Here is a 20,585-nt window from a genome sequence, read left to right as displayed (position 1 = left end):
GCATTTATGCATGAATACAGCGTACCGATTCGGATCTGATTTACGTATGCATATGTGGGTAGACACTTGACTTCCATGAGCTCCAGCATTAAGTTATACAAGATCTCTCTAGTTGCTTTAATACAATTTAAGCCCTGAGCATTCCAGATGCTCAGATCCCACGTAGCCAGCTGCAACTTAAAGATAAAACTACCAAGATTGCTCAGGCCGGCAGCTAGGAAGACCCTGTTTATATATATTTTTTTTAATGTCTGGTAGTGGTACAAAAGCAGTTGAAGAACCAATATATAACCAGGACTATTGGCTTTTTGTTAGTAGTAGGCCTTTTATATGGTGCTGCAATTGCCAATGACAGACACGGTGGCTTTGGGTCTCAATCGCTGATGGAATGTTTAACTACCGACCTGGACTCTCCCTCGAAGTCAACTGCTTGGGTAGTACCTGTGGGGGAACTACCAAAATAGGTTGAGGTCAAGTAGAAGTTAATCATTGGAAGTCTGTCTAGATTGGCAGCTACTTGACCCCTTTCTGTTATCTCAACAATTTGGGCAGGTTATCGCAAGGTCAGAAAAAAAGGGCCGGAAATAACTGGATTCCTTTCGCTTGTTTATTTTTTTTTTAAAGATTATATTCAGTTGTGATTTGTCGGTGCGTTTTATCTGAAATGTGCTGGGCACATGCTTGACACAAGACGTTTGTGCATATATTAGTGGAGATGTATTTGACTCACTGAGATCTAATGCTTTGTGAACTTGCTGTTCCTGCAGTTTATATACTTTGTGACCCGTGTTCAAGAAGAAAGGGTATAGTTTACTTCAAGAAAAGTTTACCGTGAAACCTTGATTACCCGCCATACTAGAGGGTGGGTCAGATAATCAAAGTTCCATTGTACAATGTTTAGATTTCCTGAAGCCGTTAACTTGCTTGTGCCTTTTTGTTTTTTTCCTTTTATAGCAAACAGTAACCCTCGTTCAGAGCTGCATTTCTAAGTAAAAGTATATTCACATTTCCCCCCCCCCCCCCTACGAAACCTAGACCCCTGGTGTCTCCCACCTTGACAAGCCTCTCCCGACCCTCTGCCTTGAACATCCATGTTGAAAATCAATTGCTGTACCCTTTAGAAGTAAACTTACTCATGGTAATACTACAACAACAACAAGTATTTCTATAGCGCCTTTAACATCCCAAGGCCCTTCACAGGGTGTTCTAAAACAAAATTTGACACCGCGCCACATGAGATATTAGGGCAGGTGACCAAAAGCTTGGTCAAAGAGAGAGGTTTTAAGGAGCGTCTTAAAGGAGAAAAGAGAGTCAGGGAGGGAATTCCAGAGCTTAGAGCCTCGGCAGCTGAAGGCACGACCACCAATGGTGGAGCGATTAAAATCGGGGATACTCAAGAGGCCAGAATTAGAGGAGCGCAGATATCTCGAGGGTGGGGGGGGGTGGGGGGGGATGCTGGAGGAGATTAGAGATAGGGAGGGGCGAGGCCATGGAGGGATTTGAAAACAAGGATGGTAATTTTTAAATTGAGGCGTTGTGTAACCCTTGTAGGCCAGCGAGCACAGGGGTGATGGGTGAACGGGACTTGGTGCGATATGATGGAAGAGTACACACTAAAGTCAGATTTTATCTATCGAACGTGCTTGTCAGACTGTATTTATTCCTCATTTCTCACTAGAATTGCCAGCTGTCCATTTTTTGAGCAGTCATGCCCTTTTATATAATGTAATGTAAATGCTGTGTCGGATTTCTGGGGGGGTTTTCGGGGGCAGGCGCGGAGTTTGTCCAATTTTTGGCACTTTTTTATTTGTTCAGCATTATGGCGTATAGATTAAAATATCAAACCAAACCCAATCAAACCATTTCAGTCATTACAAAACCATCATGCCCTCGAAATGAAGTTCAGCGCCACAAGCAAGGAGGAGGCAACTGGTCCTGGCTATAAAAATATAACAAAATATATATAAATAGAACCTTAATAAATCCCATATACTGGAACCACGGACCCGGGAGAATGCTGCCATATATATAGAAGCAAAGGGGAAAAACGGTGCAAAAACGAACAAGAAAATATAATACCAATCCCGAGCAACTACTGTGAATTTTTTTGTGGATAATCAGGGGCCCAGTTATGGGATTACTGGATAATCAGGATGTAATTCAGTGCAGCAATTTAAAACCAAGGCTGGAATACGTAGTGCTCAGAATGTACTATCTATTTAAATCTCAAATAGATTAAAATAAACGAGCAAATCCAATATTTACAAAACTTGAAGGTGCAGGTAAGGAGATCACTGCCTTTACTGATGGATTGTGGCAGCTCTCCCTTATTTTACAAATCGTATCCAATTTTAGGTGTTGAAGAGGACTTTAAATGTAGGCAAATCCAGATTCATTTTAAGTTTTCCCAGTTCTGCTGTTGCTAATCAGTACTTAAGTGCCGACAGAGGTTACTGTTGTCTGATTTGTGCTAATCCTCATCTTGTGACTCGACCATAATCCAATCAAAAATTTCAGACCGGTCCGGGTAATGGTGCCAGCCATTCTGTACTTGTGCGGAGTTGATGAGCATACCATACCATAGAGACCACGGTTTGCAAGGATTGTGACTCTTCTGTGGGTCAGGCAAGAGATGAAGTTAAAACTCCTGGACTACCTCATCAACAACAACAGCAAAGTGCACTTATATAATGTTTTTAACGTAGCAAAACGTCCATGGCGCTTTACCGGAGCGTAATCGGACAAAAATCGACACTTCGTACTCCTGTGCTTGAAGCAGAGGTTGAACAATGGAGTATTGTTATTCCAACAGTGAGCAAGACCTCAAAACTTGTGAGTGATCTTCATGAATATACTGTTTAAAGAACAGTGAGATGAAAATATACTGTTGCAAAAAGATTTCATTTTTGCCCTATTATATATCATTTTTTTTCTCCTTGGGCGCTCCATGAAAGCCCGGAAGCGAGTTCCTGCGATGTGTTGGGATGTATTGAGCAGGAAGGGCATTAGATGATGATGTGGCAACTAATTTCAGTAATGGGGATGGGGGGGGGCTGCAGGGGGAGGGGAGTGGGGAGGGAGAATATAATCGGACAGGAGGCAATAAAATCAGGAATGGATATTGAACAGCATCAAAGTTACATTTCTACTGCAGCTATCAGACTGAGAACAGTAGCTACCGTATCCGTTCCAACCAGGCAGTAACCCTTTTACACTGCCGAGCTGGAACAGCAGTTGTCCTGCCCAAGGGAGAGTTCCATACTTGCATGGTTACATTCACAGAGCTCCCCCTGTGCGGTTAGTATTTAAATGTAAGAAATCACACAACACCAGGTTAAAGTCCAACAACTTTATTTGAAATCACAAGCTTTCGGAGCGCTGCTCCTTCTTCAGGTGAAGTGGAGAAATGCATAAAGACACAGCTTATATAGTCAGAGAATCATGTCAGATGTTTACAGGTAACCTTTCCAACTGCCATTTATCGCACCTCGGCAGAGAGAGAATCACAGCAGTCAAAGGTGTGAATGGTGTCCAAACAGGTCAGTCAGGGAAACATTACATCAAAGAACAATGAGGTGGGGTCACAAGGGGTAAAATATTGCAGATGCTGGGGTCTGTATGAAAAACAAAAAAACAGACAAAAAACATTTTTTTTTGGCTGGAAATCACAGCAGGTCCAGCCGCATCTGTTTAGAGAGAACAAGCCAATGTCGACTCGAGTCTGGATGACCCTGCATCACGTTAAAGAAGCCATCCCCTATGGACAAGCCCTGCGAATACACAGGATCTGCTCAGACGAGGAGGAACGCGATGGACACTTACAGACACTGAAAGACGCCCTTGTAAGAACGGGATATGACGCTCGACTCGTCGATCGACAGTTCCGACGGGCCACAGCGAAAAATCGCATAGACCTCCTCAGAAGACAAACACGGGACACAACCAACAGAGTACCCTTCGTCGTCCAGTACTTCCCCGGAGCGGAGAAACTACGCCATGTTCTTCGCAGCCTTCAACATGTCATCGATGACGACGAACACCTCGCTAAGGCCATCCCCACGCCTCCACTACTCGCTTTCAAACAGCCGCCTAACCTCAAACAGACCATCGTTCGCAGCAAATTACCCAGCTTCCAGGAGAACAGCGACCACGACACCACACAACCCTGCCACAGCAACCTCTGCAAGACATGCCAGATCATCAACACAGATACCATCATCACACGTGAGGACACCACCCACCAGGTACATGGTACATACTCATGTGACTCGGCCAACGTTGTCTACCTCATACGTTGCAGGAAAGGATGCCCCGGAGCATGGTACATCGGCGAGACCATGCAGACACTGCGACAACGGATGAACGGACACCGCGCAACAATCACCAGGCAGGAGTGTCCCCTCCCAGTCGGGGAACACTTCAGCAGTCAAGGACATTCAGCCTCCGATCTTCGGGTAAGCATTCTCCAAGGTGGCCTTCGAGACACACGACAACGCAAAATCGTCGAGCAGAAACTGATAGCCAAGTTCCGCACCCATGAGGACGGCCTCAACCGAGATCTTGGGTTCATGTCACGCTACATGTAACCCCACCTGATGCAGGGTCATCCAGACTCGAGTCGACATTGGCTTGTTCTCTCTAAACAGATGCGGCTGGACCTGCTGTGATTTCCAGCCAAAAAAAAATGTTTTTTGTCTGTTTTTTTGTTTTTCATACAGACCCCAGCATCTGCAATATTTTACCCCTTGTGACCCCACCTCATTGTTCTTTGATGTAATGTTTTCCTGACTGACCTGTTTGGACACCATTCACACCTTTGACTGCTGTGATTATCTCTCTGTCGAGGTGTGATAAATGGCAGTTGGAAAGGTTACCTGTAAACATCTGACATGATTCTCTGACTATATAAGCTGTGTCTTTATGCATTTCTCCACTTCACCTGAAGAAGGAGCAGCGCTCCGAAAGCTTGTGACTTCAAATAAAGCTGTTGGACTATAACCTGGTGTTGTGTGACTTCTTACATTTGTCCACCCCAGTCCAACTCCGGCATCTCCACACCATGGTATTTAAATGTTTAGAGGGCATAGGCAGGAACCTCAGCACTCTCTTAACATTTCGATTAACTCCAGGTAGGTTTAAGAAAAGTCCAATGGTCCTCCCCGCAGCGCCCCCCCCCCCCCCTCTGCTTTTTAAACCTCGTTTGAAACCTCACTAAAATTACAGTCCCTGCGGTGTCAGCCCGAGGCAGTGTGAGGCTACCTGCTCCAGGGAATCGCGCACTCCTCCTCTCTGGAATCAGGTTATGTTATGTTAAACTTGTATTGAACCTTGGTTAGACAGCACTTGGAGTACAGGAAACTTTCTGGTATCCGGCACTGACGGGACCGAGCTGGTGCCGTACCATCAAAACTGCCGTAGAAACCAGCGCTAATGTTAAAACATACGGAGCTTTTGAGCTCCATGTGAATCAACAAACCCTGTTGCTTAGCAACAGCTTCAAAACAGTCGGCCGCAGCTTAAAGGCGTCTCTGTAGCTAAGCAACAGCTTCAGCTAGACCTTGCAGAGCCTGACTGGGGGGAAAAAAAGCACCGAGAAGTAAAAAAAACTTATAGGAAACGGCTCCTGAATTTTGCCGGTAGATCGAGCTTTCCGGACATTTAACCTCCGGTTAAACGAAAGTTTCCTGTACTGTGAACAGTTCTGGTTTCCATATTATAAAAAGGATATAGAGGCACTGGTGAAGGTGCAAAAATGTTTACTAGGATGATCCCAGAAATGAGAGGTTTTATACCTATCTGGAAAGATTAAACAGGCTGGGGCTCTTTTCTTGAGAAAAGAGAAGGCTGAGGGGTGACCTGATAGAGGTCTTTTAAGATTATGAAAGGGTTTGATAGGGTAGATGTTTCCAATTGTGGGGGAGACCGGAACTAGGGGCTATAAATATAAGATAGTCACTAATAAAACCATTAGGGAATTCAGGAGAAGCTTTACCCAGAAGGTGGTGAGAATGTGGATCTCGCTACCACAAGGAGTCGTTTTTTGAGGTGAATAGCAGAGATACAGGAAACTCTTTGGTATCCGACACCAACGGGATCGGGATGGTGCCGGTTGATTAAAAATTCCGGATGACGGAGAGGGTTATCTACCGAGGCTATTTTTAACAAACAAAGAGTCAGACTCCTGTTATTGAGGTGTTCGGACTTCCGACAGCGCCAAGAAGCCGAGTAGTGGCAGTTTGGAGAACTACCCCCACTGACTAACTCGGCCACCGCGGGAGACTCGGACTCGGCAAAATTTCCGGTTATTGAGGTGTTTTCGGAGTATGAATTTTGCCGGTTAATAGAGAATTCCGGATATTAAGGTGCCGTTTAAATGAGAGTTTCCTGTACATTTAAGGGGAAGCTAGATAAACTCACGAGGCATAAAGGAATAGGGTCAGATGAAGAAGGGTGGGAGGAGGCTGGTGTGGAGCATAAACACCAGCATAGACCAGTTGGGCCAAATGGCCTGTTTCTGTGCTACAAATACTTTAAGGTTTGTGGATTTTTACTGCTGCAAAGTAGAAACTAGTTTTCAGTCAGTTGCAACATAAATGCACCATAACATACATCTTTTCTGTTGACTGGAACATCCTTTATAATTAAAATAACATTATTTTTGTTTCATGTTAAGCCTCCCCTGTGGAGTGACGGCTCAGGGATAGTCAGCAGCTGCTGGGTATATTCCGATTGTGTATCCACAGTAGTATTATCATGATGGCCTTTAAAAATAACTATGATCAGTCCCATGTTTTGTTCCAGAAAGGTGTGCTTTGTTTCATTGTACAGCCGTAGAATCCTTTAAGCCTCACCACACGAAGGTTCACAAGTGGCTCAGATAAATGTAGGATTTGGATAGCCTTATAAGGCAATACAGGGCTTGAAATCAAGGCTATATAATCAATAGATGGCACAAGTCCTTGGTTTGTCAATGGAAATTCAAAAGTATGCATCCGGCACCGTTACATACACTTGTTTGGTTAAGAAGGCAAATGGTATGTTGGCCTTCGTAGCGAGAGGGTTCGAGTACAGGAACAAGGATGTCTTGCTGCAGTTGTACAGGACCTTGGTGAGACCACATCTTTGAGTATTGTGTGCAGTTTTGGTCGCCTTATCTGAGGAAGGATGTTCTTGCCATGGAGGGAGTGCAGCAAAGATTCACTAAGGATAAGGGGTAAGCCATTTAGGACAGAGATGAGGAGGAATTTCTTCACCCAGAGAGTGGTGAACCTGTGGAATTCTCTACCACAGAAGGCCGTTGAGGCCAATTCATTAAATATATTCAAGAAGGAGTTAGATATATTTCTTAAGGCTAAAGGGATCAAGGGATATGGGGAGAAAGCAGGGACAGGGTACTGAATTTGGAATAACAGCAGAAAATGCTGGAAAAACTCAGCAGGCCAGGCAACATCCGTGGAGAGAAATTAGAGTCGACGCAGCCATGATCTCACTGAATGGCAGAGCAGGCTCGAGGGGCCGAATGGCCTACTCCTGCTCCTATCTTCTATGTATCTATGAAACGTTGCAAGCAATGTGCCACAGCTTGTGAATATATTCCAATACCTATGTCATTAGAATTCTAATGAAGTGTAAACACTAGTGCAGCTGATAGATTTTATCCTGCCAAAAGTGGATTTTGTCTGGAGAGAGCTTAATGAATAATATATTAATGCTGAAATGGAAGTTTGGTTATACGTCTTGCACTAGTGGTGGGGGCAATTTGAAGTGTTTGAATAAAGAACATCATGGAAGAATCCTTTTGCACAGTTCTGAAACTTGATGTTTTGTTCATCGTGCACTGGTATGCTAACATGAGCCTAATGACGGCACTTTCATGTTCCAGTTATGATCTGGGAGATTAGTCTTAGTTTTGAGCAGATTAATTGGTTTGATTTTTATGTCCTGTTCTGCATGATGAAAGTAACCTGGTTTTTCCTCCTTAGATTTAGGTTGTCAAAACAAGATGACTCACAATATCCTAAAGAGTTTGAATCGAGTTGAACTTGGTGGATACAACTACTGGCCACTCTTTACACAAATTGGAATTCGCCTTTACAGCTATGAAGAAATCCCGACCTTTTTAAAGGGCAATCCTTACATCACTGACGGATACAGGGCCTACTTACCGTCAAGTTTGTGTATCAGAAGGTACGTTTGCAAAGCCACGACTGACAGACATATGATGAAACAAGTACAGATTAAATCTGAGTCTGTGAAAGAATTAAGGGTTAAAGTTGACAAGAAATTCATTTGACAAAGGCTTACTAATGTTAATATCAGTTTCTTTAATTCCTTGTCCTCTCATTATTAGCTATCATCACCTACACCTTCAGTGGCCCTCCAAAGCAAGCTGCTGTTATGTGTCTTCCTCCTACTGCCTTTCTGAATGTCCACTATGTTCTTTTTGGATCAACTACTTCTTCAATCTCTGACCCACCCTCTCCCAACCCATCAGTGACTCTATGGCTGCCCATTCTCTACTTCCGCTGCCTCTTAAACAAAGCCTTCTCCATTTGACCATCTCATTCTGGATGGAGACATGGCGTACTGTGGCTGCAGTGTGGACCATCTACAAGATGCACTGCAGCAACTCACCAAAGCTTCTTCGGCAGCACCTCCCAAACCCGCGACCTCTACCACCTAGAAGGACAAGGGCAACAGGTGCATGGGAACACCACCAGCTCTATGTTCCCCTCCAAGTCACATGCCATCCTGACTTGGAAGTATATCGTCAATCCTTCATCGTCGCTGGGTCAAAATCCTGGAACTCCCTCCCTAACAGCACTGTGGGAGTACCTTCACCACACGGACTGCAGCGGTTCAAGAAGGCAGCTCACCACCACCACCTCGAGGGCAATTAGGGATGGGCAATAAATGCTGGCCTTGCCAGCGACGCCCAGATCCCTTGAATGAATTAAAAGAAAGTGGAGACAACAACTGGATTTCAGCTAAAGGCCAGACAGTTGTGCATTTGAACCTGATACCGTGAGTCTGAGCTGGTAATCTAAACTGACAACTCGGTACAGTGCTGCCGAAGTCTTGCACTGTTGGATGAGATGTTAAATTGAGATTCTCCCCATCTATCATAGTGGCTCAGGTAAAAGATTCCTTGGCACTATACAAAGAAAAACAGGGAGTAACATTACTCCTTCAGCCAGTACAGACTATGCAACATCTCTTGCAATGCCCATCGTTAGAGGAACCCTGCACTGTTGCAGATTTTGCCGAATTCAACAACAAGGCACAAAAATGTGTCCAGTTCTGGCTGGGCTATGTTTAGACTGTCCGTGGACACGATAAGAAGAAGTACGCTACCACCTGGTTATTTATCTCATTGCTGTTTGTGAAATCTTGCTGTATGCAGAAACGCCTCTACCTTTCTCTACACAAGGCATTGCATTTCAAAATCATTGACTGTATTCAAAGTGCTTGGGGACGTTTCCAAGAAAGGCCGATATATTTCCAAGTCAGGATGCTGCGTAACCTGGAGGTGGTGGTGTTCCCATGCGCCTGCTGCCCTTGTCCTTCTAGGTGGAAGAGGTCGCGGGTTTGGGAGGTGCTGCTGAAGAAGCTTTAGCGAGTTGTTGCAGTGCACCTTGTAGATGGTACACCCTCCACCCTTAACCCCACCATCCACGTTTCTAGTCCTGGATCTTCGAGCTCTATCCTAATGCTCAAATCTCTACCCCCCTGCAAAACAGCAGTACCGTCCCAGATCGAGCAGAGTTCCTATAAAAGGGAAGGATCCTACAGTAAACCAAATTGGTTAAAACTAAGGCTATTCTTTCCCTTCTGTCCATCAGTGATACAAAACCTCATCTGCAGTGTGTGAGCCCGGCCACTGAATCCCACCAGAATATTCAGCTGTGCACAGTAATCATTACCGAGCCTGTTCCTGCCCTCGCCCATATGTGCAACAGGGGTCACTGGGTGTCAGCAGGAATGCAAACCCTGGCTCTGTTTGCCATGGCCTCTGAAGGCAGGCTGCTGTATTTTCACTGCGGTCTGGCTAACGCTTGCTCACTCGGGGTCGCCACAAGAGAGTTATAATAATTTGTTTTCCCAAATGACATTTATTTGAGAATGCGGGTGATTTTGAATACAAAGTATCTTTCGTGTCCACGTTATGCATCTATCTAATCTAAATCTTGTGGCGTTCAAATGTAACAAGCACGTATTTGACTTACATTGTTGTGTTTTCGATCTGCTCCTGTTGAAAACAGCCTCTTTGTTTTGTCCAACGAGAGTGTGAATATATGGAGCCACTTGCTGGGGTTTTTCTTGTTCTTCCTCATGGGTCTACATGATACTTGCTTCCTGCTACCGTCGTCGAACAGCACCAGGGATGACTACATTGTTTTCATTACTTTTGGCTTTTGTTTCCAGGTAAGCATATAGTTAAAAAAAGGTAAAAGTAAGGGCTGAGGTGGGGAAGGTGGTCGAAGAAATTGCACGTTAGCACACCAATGCCACGTTTAGATTCCTGATCTTGGGCACACAGCTGTGGGCAGAGCTGAGTGGAGGCCACCTGTCCCATGGAGGGAAGTCAAACGGGGCACTTCCATGGCGCTGACTTCTTGCCCCTCCCTGAAGCTATTGTTCTGATTGTTGGGTGGTTTCAGTATTGATCCTCATGTAGTGCCAATGTACAACTCTGCATCTAGTGCCACCATACCAGCTGGAGTATTGACTCTAATTCTGGGCACCACATCTTTAGGGAGCATATCAAAGCCTTGGAGAGTGTGCAGCGGAGAGTTACTAGAACGACACCAGGGATGAGAGACTTTAGTTATGTGGCGTGACTAGAGAAGCTGGGATTGTTCTCCTTAGAACAGAGAAGGTTAAGGGGAGATTTAATAGATGTGTTCAAAAATAATGAGGGGTTTTGATAGAGGGAAAAAAATTCTACTGGCGGGTGGGTCAGTAACTAGAGGACACGGATTTAAGATAATTGGCAAATGAACTTAAGGAGGATTTTCTATTTTACGCAGCGAGTTGTTGTGATCTGGAATGTGCTGCCTGAAAGGGCGGTGGAAGCAGATTCAATAGTAACTTTCAAAAGGGAATTGGTTGCATACTTGAAAAGGAAACATTTGGGGAAAGAGCAGGGGAGAGTGGGACTAATTGGACACAGCTCTTTCAAAGAGCCGGCACAGGCACGATGGGCCGAATGGCCTCCTTCTGTGCTGTATGATTCTATGATCGTCCACATTGTGTTCAAATTCAGTCTTCTATAGCAAGAGCTACTAGCTAGGTTTCAAATTAGAAGAACCAAGTCCCAGTTAATATTAAATTATACTGCATGTGCTGAGAAATGTTTATGGGCAGCATGTCATTGCCAGCAGACAGCACTGTGTGCTGGGGGACTGCAGTCCAAAGGAGGGAGAGAGAGAAAGCTTCACTCTGACTTTGCCAGAATCCACAGAGCAATATAGTTTGAATTTAAATCCATTACAGGTATTTACATTTAACTATAATTGTATTACTTGCCTAGTTCCGGGATATCATTTACATCCCATATATTGGCACCGACGATATAATAATCAGGGGTCACTCGAGCCAAAATTGATTAAAATCAGCATAAGTGGGGTACAAGTGTTTTCCCGCCAATCATCTAATTCCAATTTTGTTAAAAATTCGCTTCTAGGCCCTAATCAACAGATCTTTGAAAACTGAACGAGCCTGTGATCGTCCTCGTTTGTCTATCTCGGGATATTGTGGGCTAAGCTTGACATCTAGCATTGTGTAACTGTTGATTGGTTTGGTGTCATCCGCAGTTCTGCATGCTCTGCTCAGCAGGCTACCACCTCTTCTGCTGCCACCACTCCGAGAAAACCAGCCAACAGTGGCTTGCCCTCGACTACGCTGGCGTCTCGGTAGGAATGCTGGGCTGTTATGTTCCAGGAGTCTTTTATGCCTTTTACTGTGCTGAGGTGAGTAGCTTTTTTTTTAATTAAAGAAAAAAGTAACTTTTGCTGAATTAAAAAAAGTATTCAACATAATTATCATAAGCTCTCAGTAAGTAAATGGGATATATAGAAATTAGACCTTAGTGGGACTGATGGTACATAGACATAAGAACATAAGAAATAGGAGCAGGAGTCGGCCATTCGGCCCTTCGAGCCTGCTCCGCCATTCAATGAGATCATGGCTGATCTTCTGCCTCAACTCCATTCACCGGCCCTATCGCCATATCCCTTGATGCCCTTACTAGTCAGAAATCTATCGACTTCTGTTTTGAATATACCCAACGACTGAGCCTCCACAGCCCTCTGGGGTAGAGAATTCCAAAGATTCACCACCCTCTGTGTGAAGAAATTTCTTCTCATCTCAGCGATAGCAAAATACTGCAGATGCTGGAAATCCGAAATAACAACAGAAAATGCTGGAAAAACTCAGCAGGCCAGGCAACATCCGTGGAGAGAAAATAGAGTCAGTGTTTCAGGTGAACCCTTTGTCAAGACGAAAGAAGCACAGGAAATGCAATAGATTAAGAGGCCAGGCTGGGAGAGAACAAAAGAGAAGTGAAGAGACATTAAGAGGTATTCAAAACGAGACGAGATGGTGATAGGACTAGTGGAGACAAAAGACGGCTCTAGATTAGGTGTGAAATGCACTGGCAGAATGAGAGACAGCTGCCATGTGGGAGAGAGGAAAAATAAAGAAAGAGGGGGGAGAAAGGCCAAAACAAAGGTAATAAAAAATATAAGTAAAAATGTAATAGGGGCCGAGGTTATGATCTGAAATTGTTGAACTCGATATTGAGTCCGGAAGGCTGTAAAGTGCCTAATCGGAAGATGAGGTGTTGTTCCTCGAGCTTACGCTGAGCTTTCGTGGAACAATGCAAGAGGCCGAGTACGGTGAGGTCTGAGTGGGAATGGAGCGGTGAATTAAAATGACAGGTGACCGGAAGCTCGGGGTCACCCTTACGGACTGAACGGAGGTGTTCCGCAAAGCGGTCACCCAATCTGCGTTTGGTCTCCCCAATGTAGAGGAGACCGCATCGTGAGCAGCGAATACAGTCCAAAGATGTGCAGGTTAGGTTGATTTGGCTATGATAAATTGACCCTTAGTGTTAGGGGATTAAATACGTGGGGTTACGGGGATAGGGTGGGATATGTGTCGGTGCAGGCTCGATGGGCCGAAATGGCCTCTATCTGCACTGTAGATTCTGTGATTCTGTGATATACTAGATTGCAAGAAGTACAAGTAAATAGCTGTTTCACCTGGAAGGGGTGTTTGGGGCCCTGGACAGTGGGAAGGGGGGAGGTATAAGGGCAGGTGTTACATCTCCTGTGCTTGCACGGGAAGGTGCTAGGCGAAGGGGAAGGGCTGCTGGGGGTGATAGAGGAGTGGACTAGGGTGTCTCGGAGGGAGCGGCCCCTACGGAACATTTCCTCCAAATCAAAGATGTTGCTATGGGTACCCGCATGGGTCCTAGCTATGCCTGCCTTTTCGTGGGATATGTGGAACACTCTTTGTTCCAGTCCTACTCGGGTCCCCTCCCTCACCTCTTTTTCCGATACATTGATGACTGTATCGGTGCCGTTTCCTGCTCTCACCCTGAACTAGACAATTTCATTCACTTTGCCTCCAATTTCCACCCTTCCCTCACCTTCACATGGTCCATCTCTGACTCTTCCCTTCCCTTCCTCGACTTCTCTGTCTCCATCTCTGGGGATAGGTTATTGACCAACATTCACTACAAGCCCACTGACTCCCACAGTTACCTGGACTACACTTCCTCCCACCCTGCCTCCTGTAAGGACTCTATTCCATTCTCCCAGTTTCTCCGTCTCCGCCGCATCTGCACAGACGATGCCACCTTCCACACCAGTGCTTCCGACATGTCTTCCTTTTTCCTCAACCGAGGATTCCCCTCTACCGTGGTTGACACGGCCCTCGACAGTGTCCGTTCTATCTCCCGCACTTCTGCCCTCACCCCTGCCCCTCCCTCCCGGAACCACGATAGGGTTCCCCTTGTCCTCACCTTTCACCCCACCAGCCTCCACATTCAACGGATCATCCTCCGCCATTTCCGCCACCTCCAAAGTGATCCCACCACCAAACGCATCTTCCCCTCCCCTCCCCTTTCAGCATTCCGTAGGGACCGCTCCCTCCGAGACACCCTAGTCCACTCCTCTATCACCCCTTCCCCTTCGCCTGGCACCTTCCCGTGCAAGCGCGGGAGATGTAACACCTGCCCCTATACCTCCCCCTTTCCCACTGTCCAGGGTCCCCAACACCCCTTCCAGGTGAAACAGCGATTTACTTGTACTTCTCGCAATCTAGTACACTGTATTCGCTGCTCACGATGTAGTCATCTCTACAGTGGGGAGACCAAACGCAGATTGGGTGACCGCTTTGCGGAACACCTCCGTTCAGTCCGTAAGGGTGACCCCGAGCTTCCGGTCGCCTGTCATTTTAATTCACCGCCCCATTCCCACTCGGACCTCACCGTCCTTGGCCTCTTGCATTGTTCCACAGAAGCTCAGCGTAAACTCGAGGAACAGCACCTCATCTTCCGATTAGGCACTTTACAGCCTTCCGGACTCAATATCGAGTTCAACAATTTCAGATCATAACCTCGGCCCCTATTACATTTTTACTTATATTTTTTATATTTATCCACACCTTTGTTTTGGCCTTTCCCCCCCCTCTTTCCCGCCCCCCCCCCCTTTCTTTATTTTTCCTCTCTCCCACATGGCAGCTGTCTCCCATTCTGCCAGCGCATTTCACACCTAATCTAGAGCCGTCTTTTGTCTCCACTAGTCCTATCACCATCTCGTCTCGTTTTGAATACCTCTTAATGTCTCTTCACTTCTCTTTTGTTCTCTCCCAGCCTGGCCTCTTAATCTATTTCATTTCCTGCGCTTCTTTAGTCTTGACAAAGGGTTCACCTGAAACGTTGACTCTATTTTCTCTCCACGTATGTTGCCTGGCCTGCTGAGTTTTTCCAGCATTTTCTGTTATTTCTTCTCATCTCAGTCCTGACCTCTCGCCACTGGGACCTTGATTCAAATCCAGCACAGACTGGTGAGGTGTAAAATCTTCTCTGTCTGATAACTGTTAAGTTCGATGTGCAAAAGTAATTTCACAATCTTCATGGACGTAAGCCCACAACAGAAACTGCCCCTTAATTTATAAAAAGGAGACTTGTGTATATATAGAACATCTTGTCATTCCTCTCAGAAATGCCTCCCAAGTGCTTCACACAAGAGTTGAATTACTGTGAGATGCGGTGGTTCATGCTCACGCCGGCATGGTGAAATTGGCACACAATTGGATCCAGCCCAAAATGGTAGGGTAAGATTTACAGCGAGTCATGGGCTAGACTTAGACATGAGATTAGCAATAGGAATAAACCGGCAGCATTATGCTTCACACCACTTGCACATACTTGTCCGCCACAGTTACCCAGTTCAGGGTAGGGCATATCTGAGCTGTCCAGTGGTACTGAGGACAGTTAAGGATCTGAGTACCTCCAATTTCCCTTTTGTATAATTATTCTCGTACTCTAAACCACTCACTAACCAATGCATGAAACAAATTAAAACTATTCAAAATCACCCCTTTTAAGGACAACTTATTGCACATAGTAGAATGTTTCAGAGTGCTGGTCGAGGGAGGGAGAGACAGACACTGAGCAGGGCAACTGGTCAAGGGTGGGCTAATTACAGGGTGTCTGTCAACTGGAGAAAATCTTCAGAAATCTGAAACAAGAAAGACTTGCATTTCTATAGCGCCTTTCACAACCTCGGCGTTGCAAAGTGCTTTACAGCCAATCAAATACTTTTTTGAAGTGTAGTCACTGTTGTCATGTAGGAAACGTGGCAGCCGATTTGCGCACAGCAAGCTCCCACAAACAGTAATGTGATACTGACCAGATAATCTGTTTTTTTAGTGATGTTGATTGAGAGATAAATATTGGCGAGGGCACCTTTGATAAGTCCCCTGCTCTTCTTTGAAATAGTGCCATGGGATCTTTTGTGTTCACCTGAGAGGGCAGATGGAGTGTCAGCCTAGATTTTTGTGCTGGAGTCTGGAGTGGGACTTGAACCCACAACCTTCTGACTCCGAGGCGAGAGTGCTACCCACTGAGCCACAGCTGACACTGTGAATTAAATGACGCACACCATCCAAAGCATCAAATCCGGGTGATTTTGCCTGCTTAAGCTGTGAAGCCATTGGTCAAAGTTCTGTCACAGATAAATGTTTACTGATCTGATTCATTATACAGGAAACTTTGTTATATCCGACACCGACGGGACCGAGCTGTTGCCGATCTATCAAAACTGCCGGACATACCAGCGTTAATGTTGAAGCATACGGAGGTTTTCATCTCCGTATCTGACAACAAACACTTGCTTAGCAACAGCTTCTAAACAGTCGGCCCGTACCTTGGAAGTGTCTCCGTAGCTTAGCAACAGCTTCAGAGAGACTTTCCAGAGCCTGACTGTTGGAGGGGAAAAAAAGCCACGAGAAGAAAAAAAACCTAACAAAACGGCTCCTGATTTCTGCCGGTAGATCGAGGTTTCCAACATACAACCTCCGGATAAACCAAAGTTTCCTGTAGTAGTGACATTATTAAATTATATTACCATTGGAAAGTGATATTGGCAGGTAGAGCACTGTTTAAAGTTATTTTAGTTTATCCCAATCTCTCATGAAATGTTAATGCCTGGTGGATATTCGTAATGTTAGACATAAGCAAACATATTTGAAAATGTGTCATTGATAAATGGCATCATAGCATTTAATAATGAGTGAAATAGCCCCTAGTATTAACAGTGTAATTATGTGGGTTTTTTCCCCTTCTCAAAGCAGTATTGGAGACAAGTGTACCTTATAACCGTGCTGGCCATGATTTTTGTGATGTTCCTCACACAAATCCACCCGCAGTATGCCTCCCAGCATTGCCACAAGCTGCGCGTTCTGCTCTTCTGTTTCATCGCTGCCTATGGATTAATCCCCACAGTTCACTGGATATTTCAGAATGGCGGTATTGGGGAGCCAGTTGTTAAGGTAGGAAGGATTCTACAGCTCCAGTTTTCATGATTCTGTGGAAATCTGTACTATGCGATTACATGCTGTAGTTTCTTTTGCTTATGATTATTTATTGGGACTTGCCTAAAGATTTATTCATTGCCCAGCGTGGTTTGAGCCAGAGCGACCAGGAAGGTTCGAGATTCAGTCCTTGTTCTGACCCGAGTTGGCTTGGCTCTTAGCCAGGTTACAATTCACATGTGCTGGAGAGAGAACAATTTAGCCACATTTTGGACTCTAGATTGCTCGGAGGTGTGGACATGGAGCAAGGACACAGGACGGGGCTTCCGCATGGTCCGACCTCCTGTTTACACTTTCAGCCTCAGCCCTACCATGGTACATACAGTTCCAAGGCGCTGCCAGGTTTTTATCCCAGTGCGAGTCGTTGCTTTCAGGAGAGGGAGGAAGAAAATTGCAAGGAGAAAGGAACAATGACCAACCATAATATGCTTGAGACATTCTGAATGTATTCGCTAAATAATGTAGGATGTTAACTTCTAGTGAATTATGGGCAACTGAGAGCGATTACCAGGTCATTATCACGGGTCTCAAGTGGCTCCACGAACAAAGTGAAGCTCAAGTTTAGATTCCAGCCTGTAAATAACTCTCTCTTTTACTATTGATCTTACCAATTTCTATAAAGGTTTTGAAAGCATACATTGCCCTGCAGATACCACAATCCAGATGTCCCGTTGCAAAGTGGCAAAAGTATTACAAACGAGGAAAAAAAAGGCATGCTTTATTTTCCTGAACTGGAGCCAGAAATTAACAAGAACCTGGCACTCTGCAAACTTCTCTCACCAGAACAGAAATGAAGCTCGGGACCTATTTAAACCCCTTGGCAGCCTTAAGGGGATAGGCAGGGTTAGCAACTAAACATCACAGTTCTTCATCAGACCCCATGAGCAGTGCAATTGGAGGCCACCTTGTATAAAAGTACGTTTCAATTTTCTGCCAGGGTTTCATCCCATTTTGTGTTGCCTAAGTTTGGGTCATATCTTTAACATCTAGTGATTTTTATGCCGATTGTGTTATAATCACTGCAAGCTTATCAAGAAAAATGAGATTGATTCCCTGGAGATGTTAGATCGCGGATAAATATAGGATTGGTTCCTAGGCAGTTATGTTATTGAGGAGTTTAGGAAACAGCAGAAGCCTCAAACAAAACTCAAATCATTGGAGAATTCATGTCAATCCTGAGAGGACTAGTTTGAAGTCGCTCCGACATATCTGTTCGTGTATGTTGTAGAAGTAGCTTTAATCTTAATTTTATTTCTTATAGTGAGTCTTCCACAATCATATCAGTAAGGTTTTGATCAAAGGTTGACTATGCACTCATGAACTTTACATTGTGGATTGAAGGAGGTGGTGTATGTGTTAATGGTCACCTTTTGTTGCGTTTGGTTTGATGTGCAATCTTGCTTTGAGGATATTGGATAGCAAGACCAAGTGACTCCTGAATAAAACGTGCTCTTTGTGTTCGTCTTTAATTTATTTTCCTTTGAATGTGTCAGTAACATGGGTAGGCAAGACAAGTATTTGAACAATGGACATGATAGTACGGAAAATCTGCAACAAAGCAAAACTCCTGCAGTAGAATAAAACTGCATGTCATTGCTTTATCGCTGCTCTTTTTTTCCTTTCCCACTTCCTGTGCTATTACTGAACTGTAATTCCTTGGATATACAGGGCCATTCCAGATGTGCCCTGCCAAAGGTCCCCCTCTTGCTGCCTACTACTTGTAGTGAGTGATTCCAACCTGTCCTCTTGGCACTAGTCCCGCATTGGTGGCCAAAGTAAGTGTGATCTCTTCTGGTCCAAGTAATGGGGAAGTGTGTTTTTTTTTTAACTCTCAGACGAGACTGAGCCCATGTTGAATTGCTGGGATTTGGGTTCGATGGCACATCACGGTGATAGGCTGTGTGGCTGCAAGCAATAAAATGTTGCCTGGCCCTCGTAGATGAGGGTTTCTGTGAATGCCCACCTGAGAGCCCAATGGTGATGTTTGGGTTCAAAGATCAAGTATAAATGAAGGATTTTATGGATCTGGTTGGGAGGACTCCTGCCCAAATTGAGTGCATAATAATCCACAGCGATGTAGTTCCGCCAGCGAGTTACCAGAACCAGTGAGTTACAGCTGTAGAACCAGGCAAGGCTAGAATAAACATGGTGAAAATGATGAGCTTTCTGTCTTATAACTCCTACTGTGCTGACATAGACCGTACAAGTGACCACTTCACACAATTTGGATCAGATTTTTTTAATTCCAGAAGGTAAAAGGAATTAAAGGAATGAAGTTAGTTGACTTGTGCTTAAGCTCAGATTCTTATTTCAGCCATGAGTAATTTTTGTCGACACACATGCCCGAGTCAGAAAATGTCTCATTTGTAGCCATCACCCTTGAAGGATTGTGAGCTGTCTGCAGTTGGTGATAAGAATGTAAGACTCCATTCTTCAGCACCTGCGATATGTGGCTCAGCCTTTCACGTCACATTATAAGAAATTCCCTCTAAACTCCTATGATGGTTGTGGGGGGGCATTAGGATTGCCTCATAAGGAGATGGAGAGGAGAGGTTTTTTGAGGATATGGAATTGTCATTAATTGCCTTGAAGAAACTTAATGGCCACCCAGCCAAGAGTTGAGCCAATCAATTGTGGGATAACTGGTATTAAAATCTGTGCAAGCAGAAGAATGCTGGCAGCTTTGGGACTGAGCCATTATCCAGGACATATTTGAAAGAGCTGCTGTCCAATACCATGCTTGTAGTTTGGTACCAGCAGCCCTATGATTGGAAAGTTCCTCCCACCCATCTTCATCTAACCCCCCATCAACATAACCGTCTCTTCCTTTCTCGCTCATGTGTTTAGCTTTTTTTTTCTGTTCTGGATCGAGCCATTGATTAAGAATCTAATCCATAATAATGTAAAGCTGTTGGAAAGTTTGCCCTGTCTATCTCCCATTTCAGCCAAGCATCAATGCCGAGAAACTTGCATCTGCTTAGTGCTGAAAGAGGAAAGAGTCCCTGAATCATTTAGATGAAGCTTCAGCCTAGCACTTTGCAACAGGTAGCTACAGTGCTGCAGAGAGGTATGTGAAATAGGAAAATGTACAGAAGATCATCCGTGTATAAGAAATGTGACACTCTGAGACTCCCATGTGAATTCTGCACACAAGATCCTAACATCCGCTGCCAGAGATTCAGTAGATGGGTAAACAAATTAAGTGACGGTGGATACTTGTGCTTCCCGTTCTGATGCACAGGGAAACTGCATGATGCCAACACCCACTGCAATGAGGACTGGGGCTCAGAATAAGTAATCCACATCCAATGCAAGAATGATAGGATGGGCTTTGGCCCAACTAGGACTCTTTTTGAGAAGATCCACTCAAACCAATCAAGCTTCTTTTGAGTAGTCAATGACAATATCAACAGAGGGTTGAGTTTATCCATAGAACAATGGAATATTTTGAGGAACCAGCAAGCATTATCATGAGTGTG

General features: G+C 44.8%; 1 protein-coding gene across 3 annotated transcripts in view; it reads left to right on the top strand.

Annotated features, from left to right (window-relative positions):
* LOC147098531 (progestin and adipoQ receptor family member 3-like) overlaps positions 1 to 20,585 on the top strand; it is a 29,522-nt gene that overhangs the window by 1,359 nt on the left and 7,578 nt on the right. For 2 of the 3 annotated variants that reach the window (XM_085970342.1, XM_085970344.1), the window contains exons 2-5: positions 7,983 to 8,187; positions 10,263 to 10,425; positions 11,817 to 11,972; positions 16,864 to 17,064. In XM_085970342.1, coding sequence (XP_085826468.1) covers positions 7,983 to 8,187; positions 10,263 to 10,425; positions 11,817 to 11,972; positions 16,864 to 17,064 — 725 coding nt within the window. The remainder of the gene's footprint in view (positions 1 to 7,982; positions 8,188 to 10,262; positions 10,426 to 11,816; positions 11,973 to 16,863; positions 17,065 to 20,585) is intronic. The other variant, XM_085970343.1, reaches the window with a different exon arrangement.

Source organism: Somniosus microcephalus, chromosome 29 (genome assembly GCF_052327205.1).
Source record: "Somniosus microcephalus isolate GS21.2 chromosome 29, FLI_Smic_1.0, whole genome shotgun sequence".
NCBI classification, from domain to species: Eukaryota; Metazoa; Chordata; class Chondrichthyes; order Squaliformes; family Somniosidae; genus Somniosus; species Somniosus microcephalus.
The sequence above is the reverse complement of the archived record's forward strand: the minus strand, read 5'-3'. Positions and strand labels throughout refer to the sequence as shown.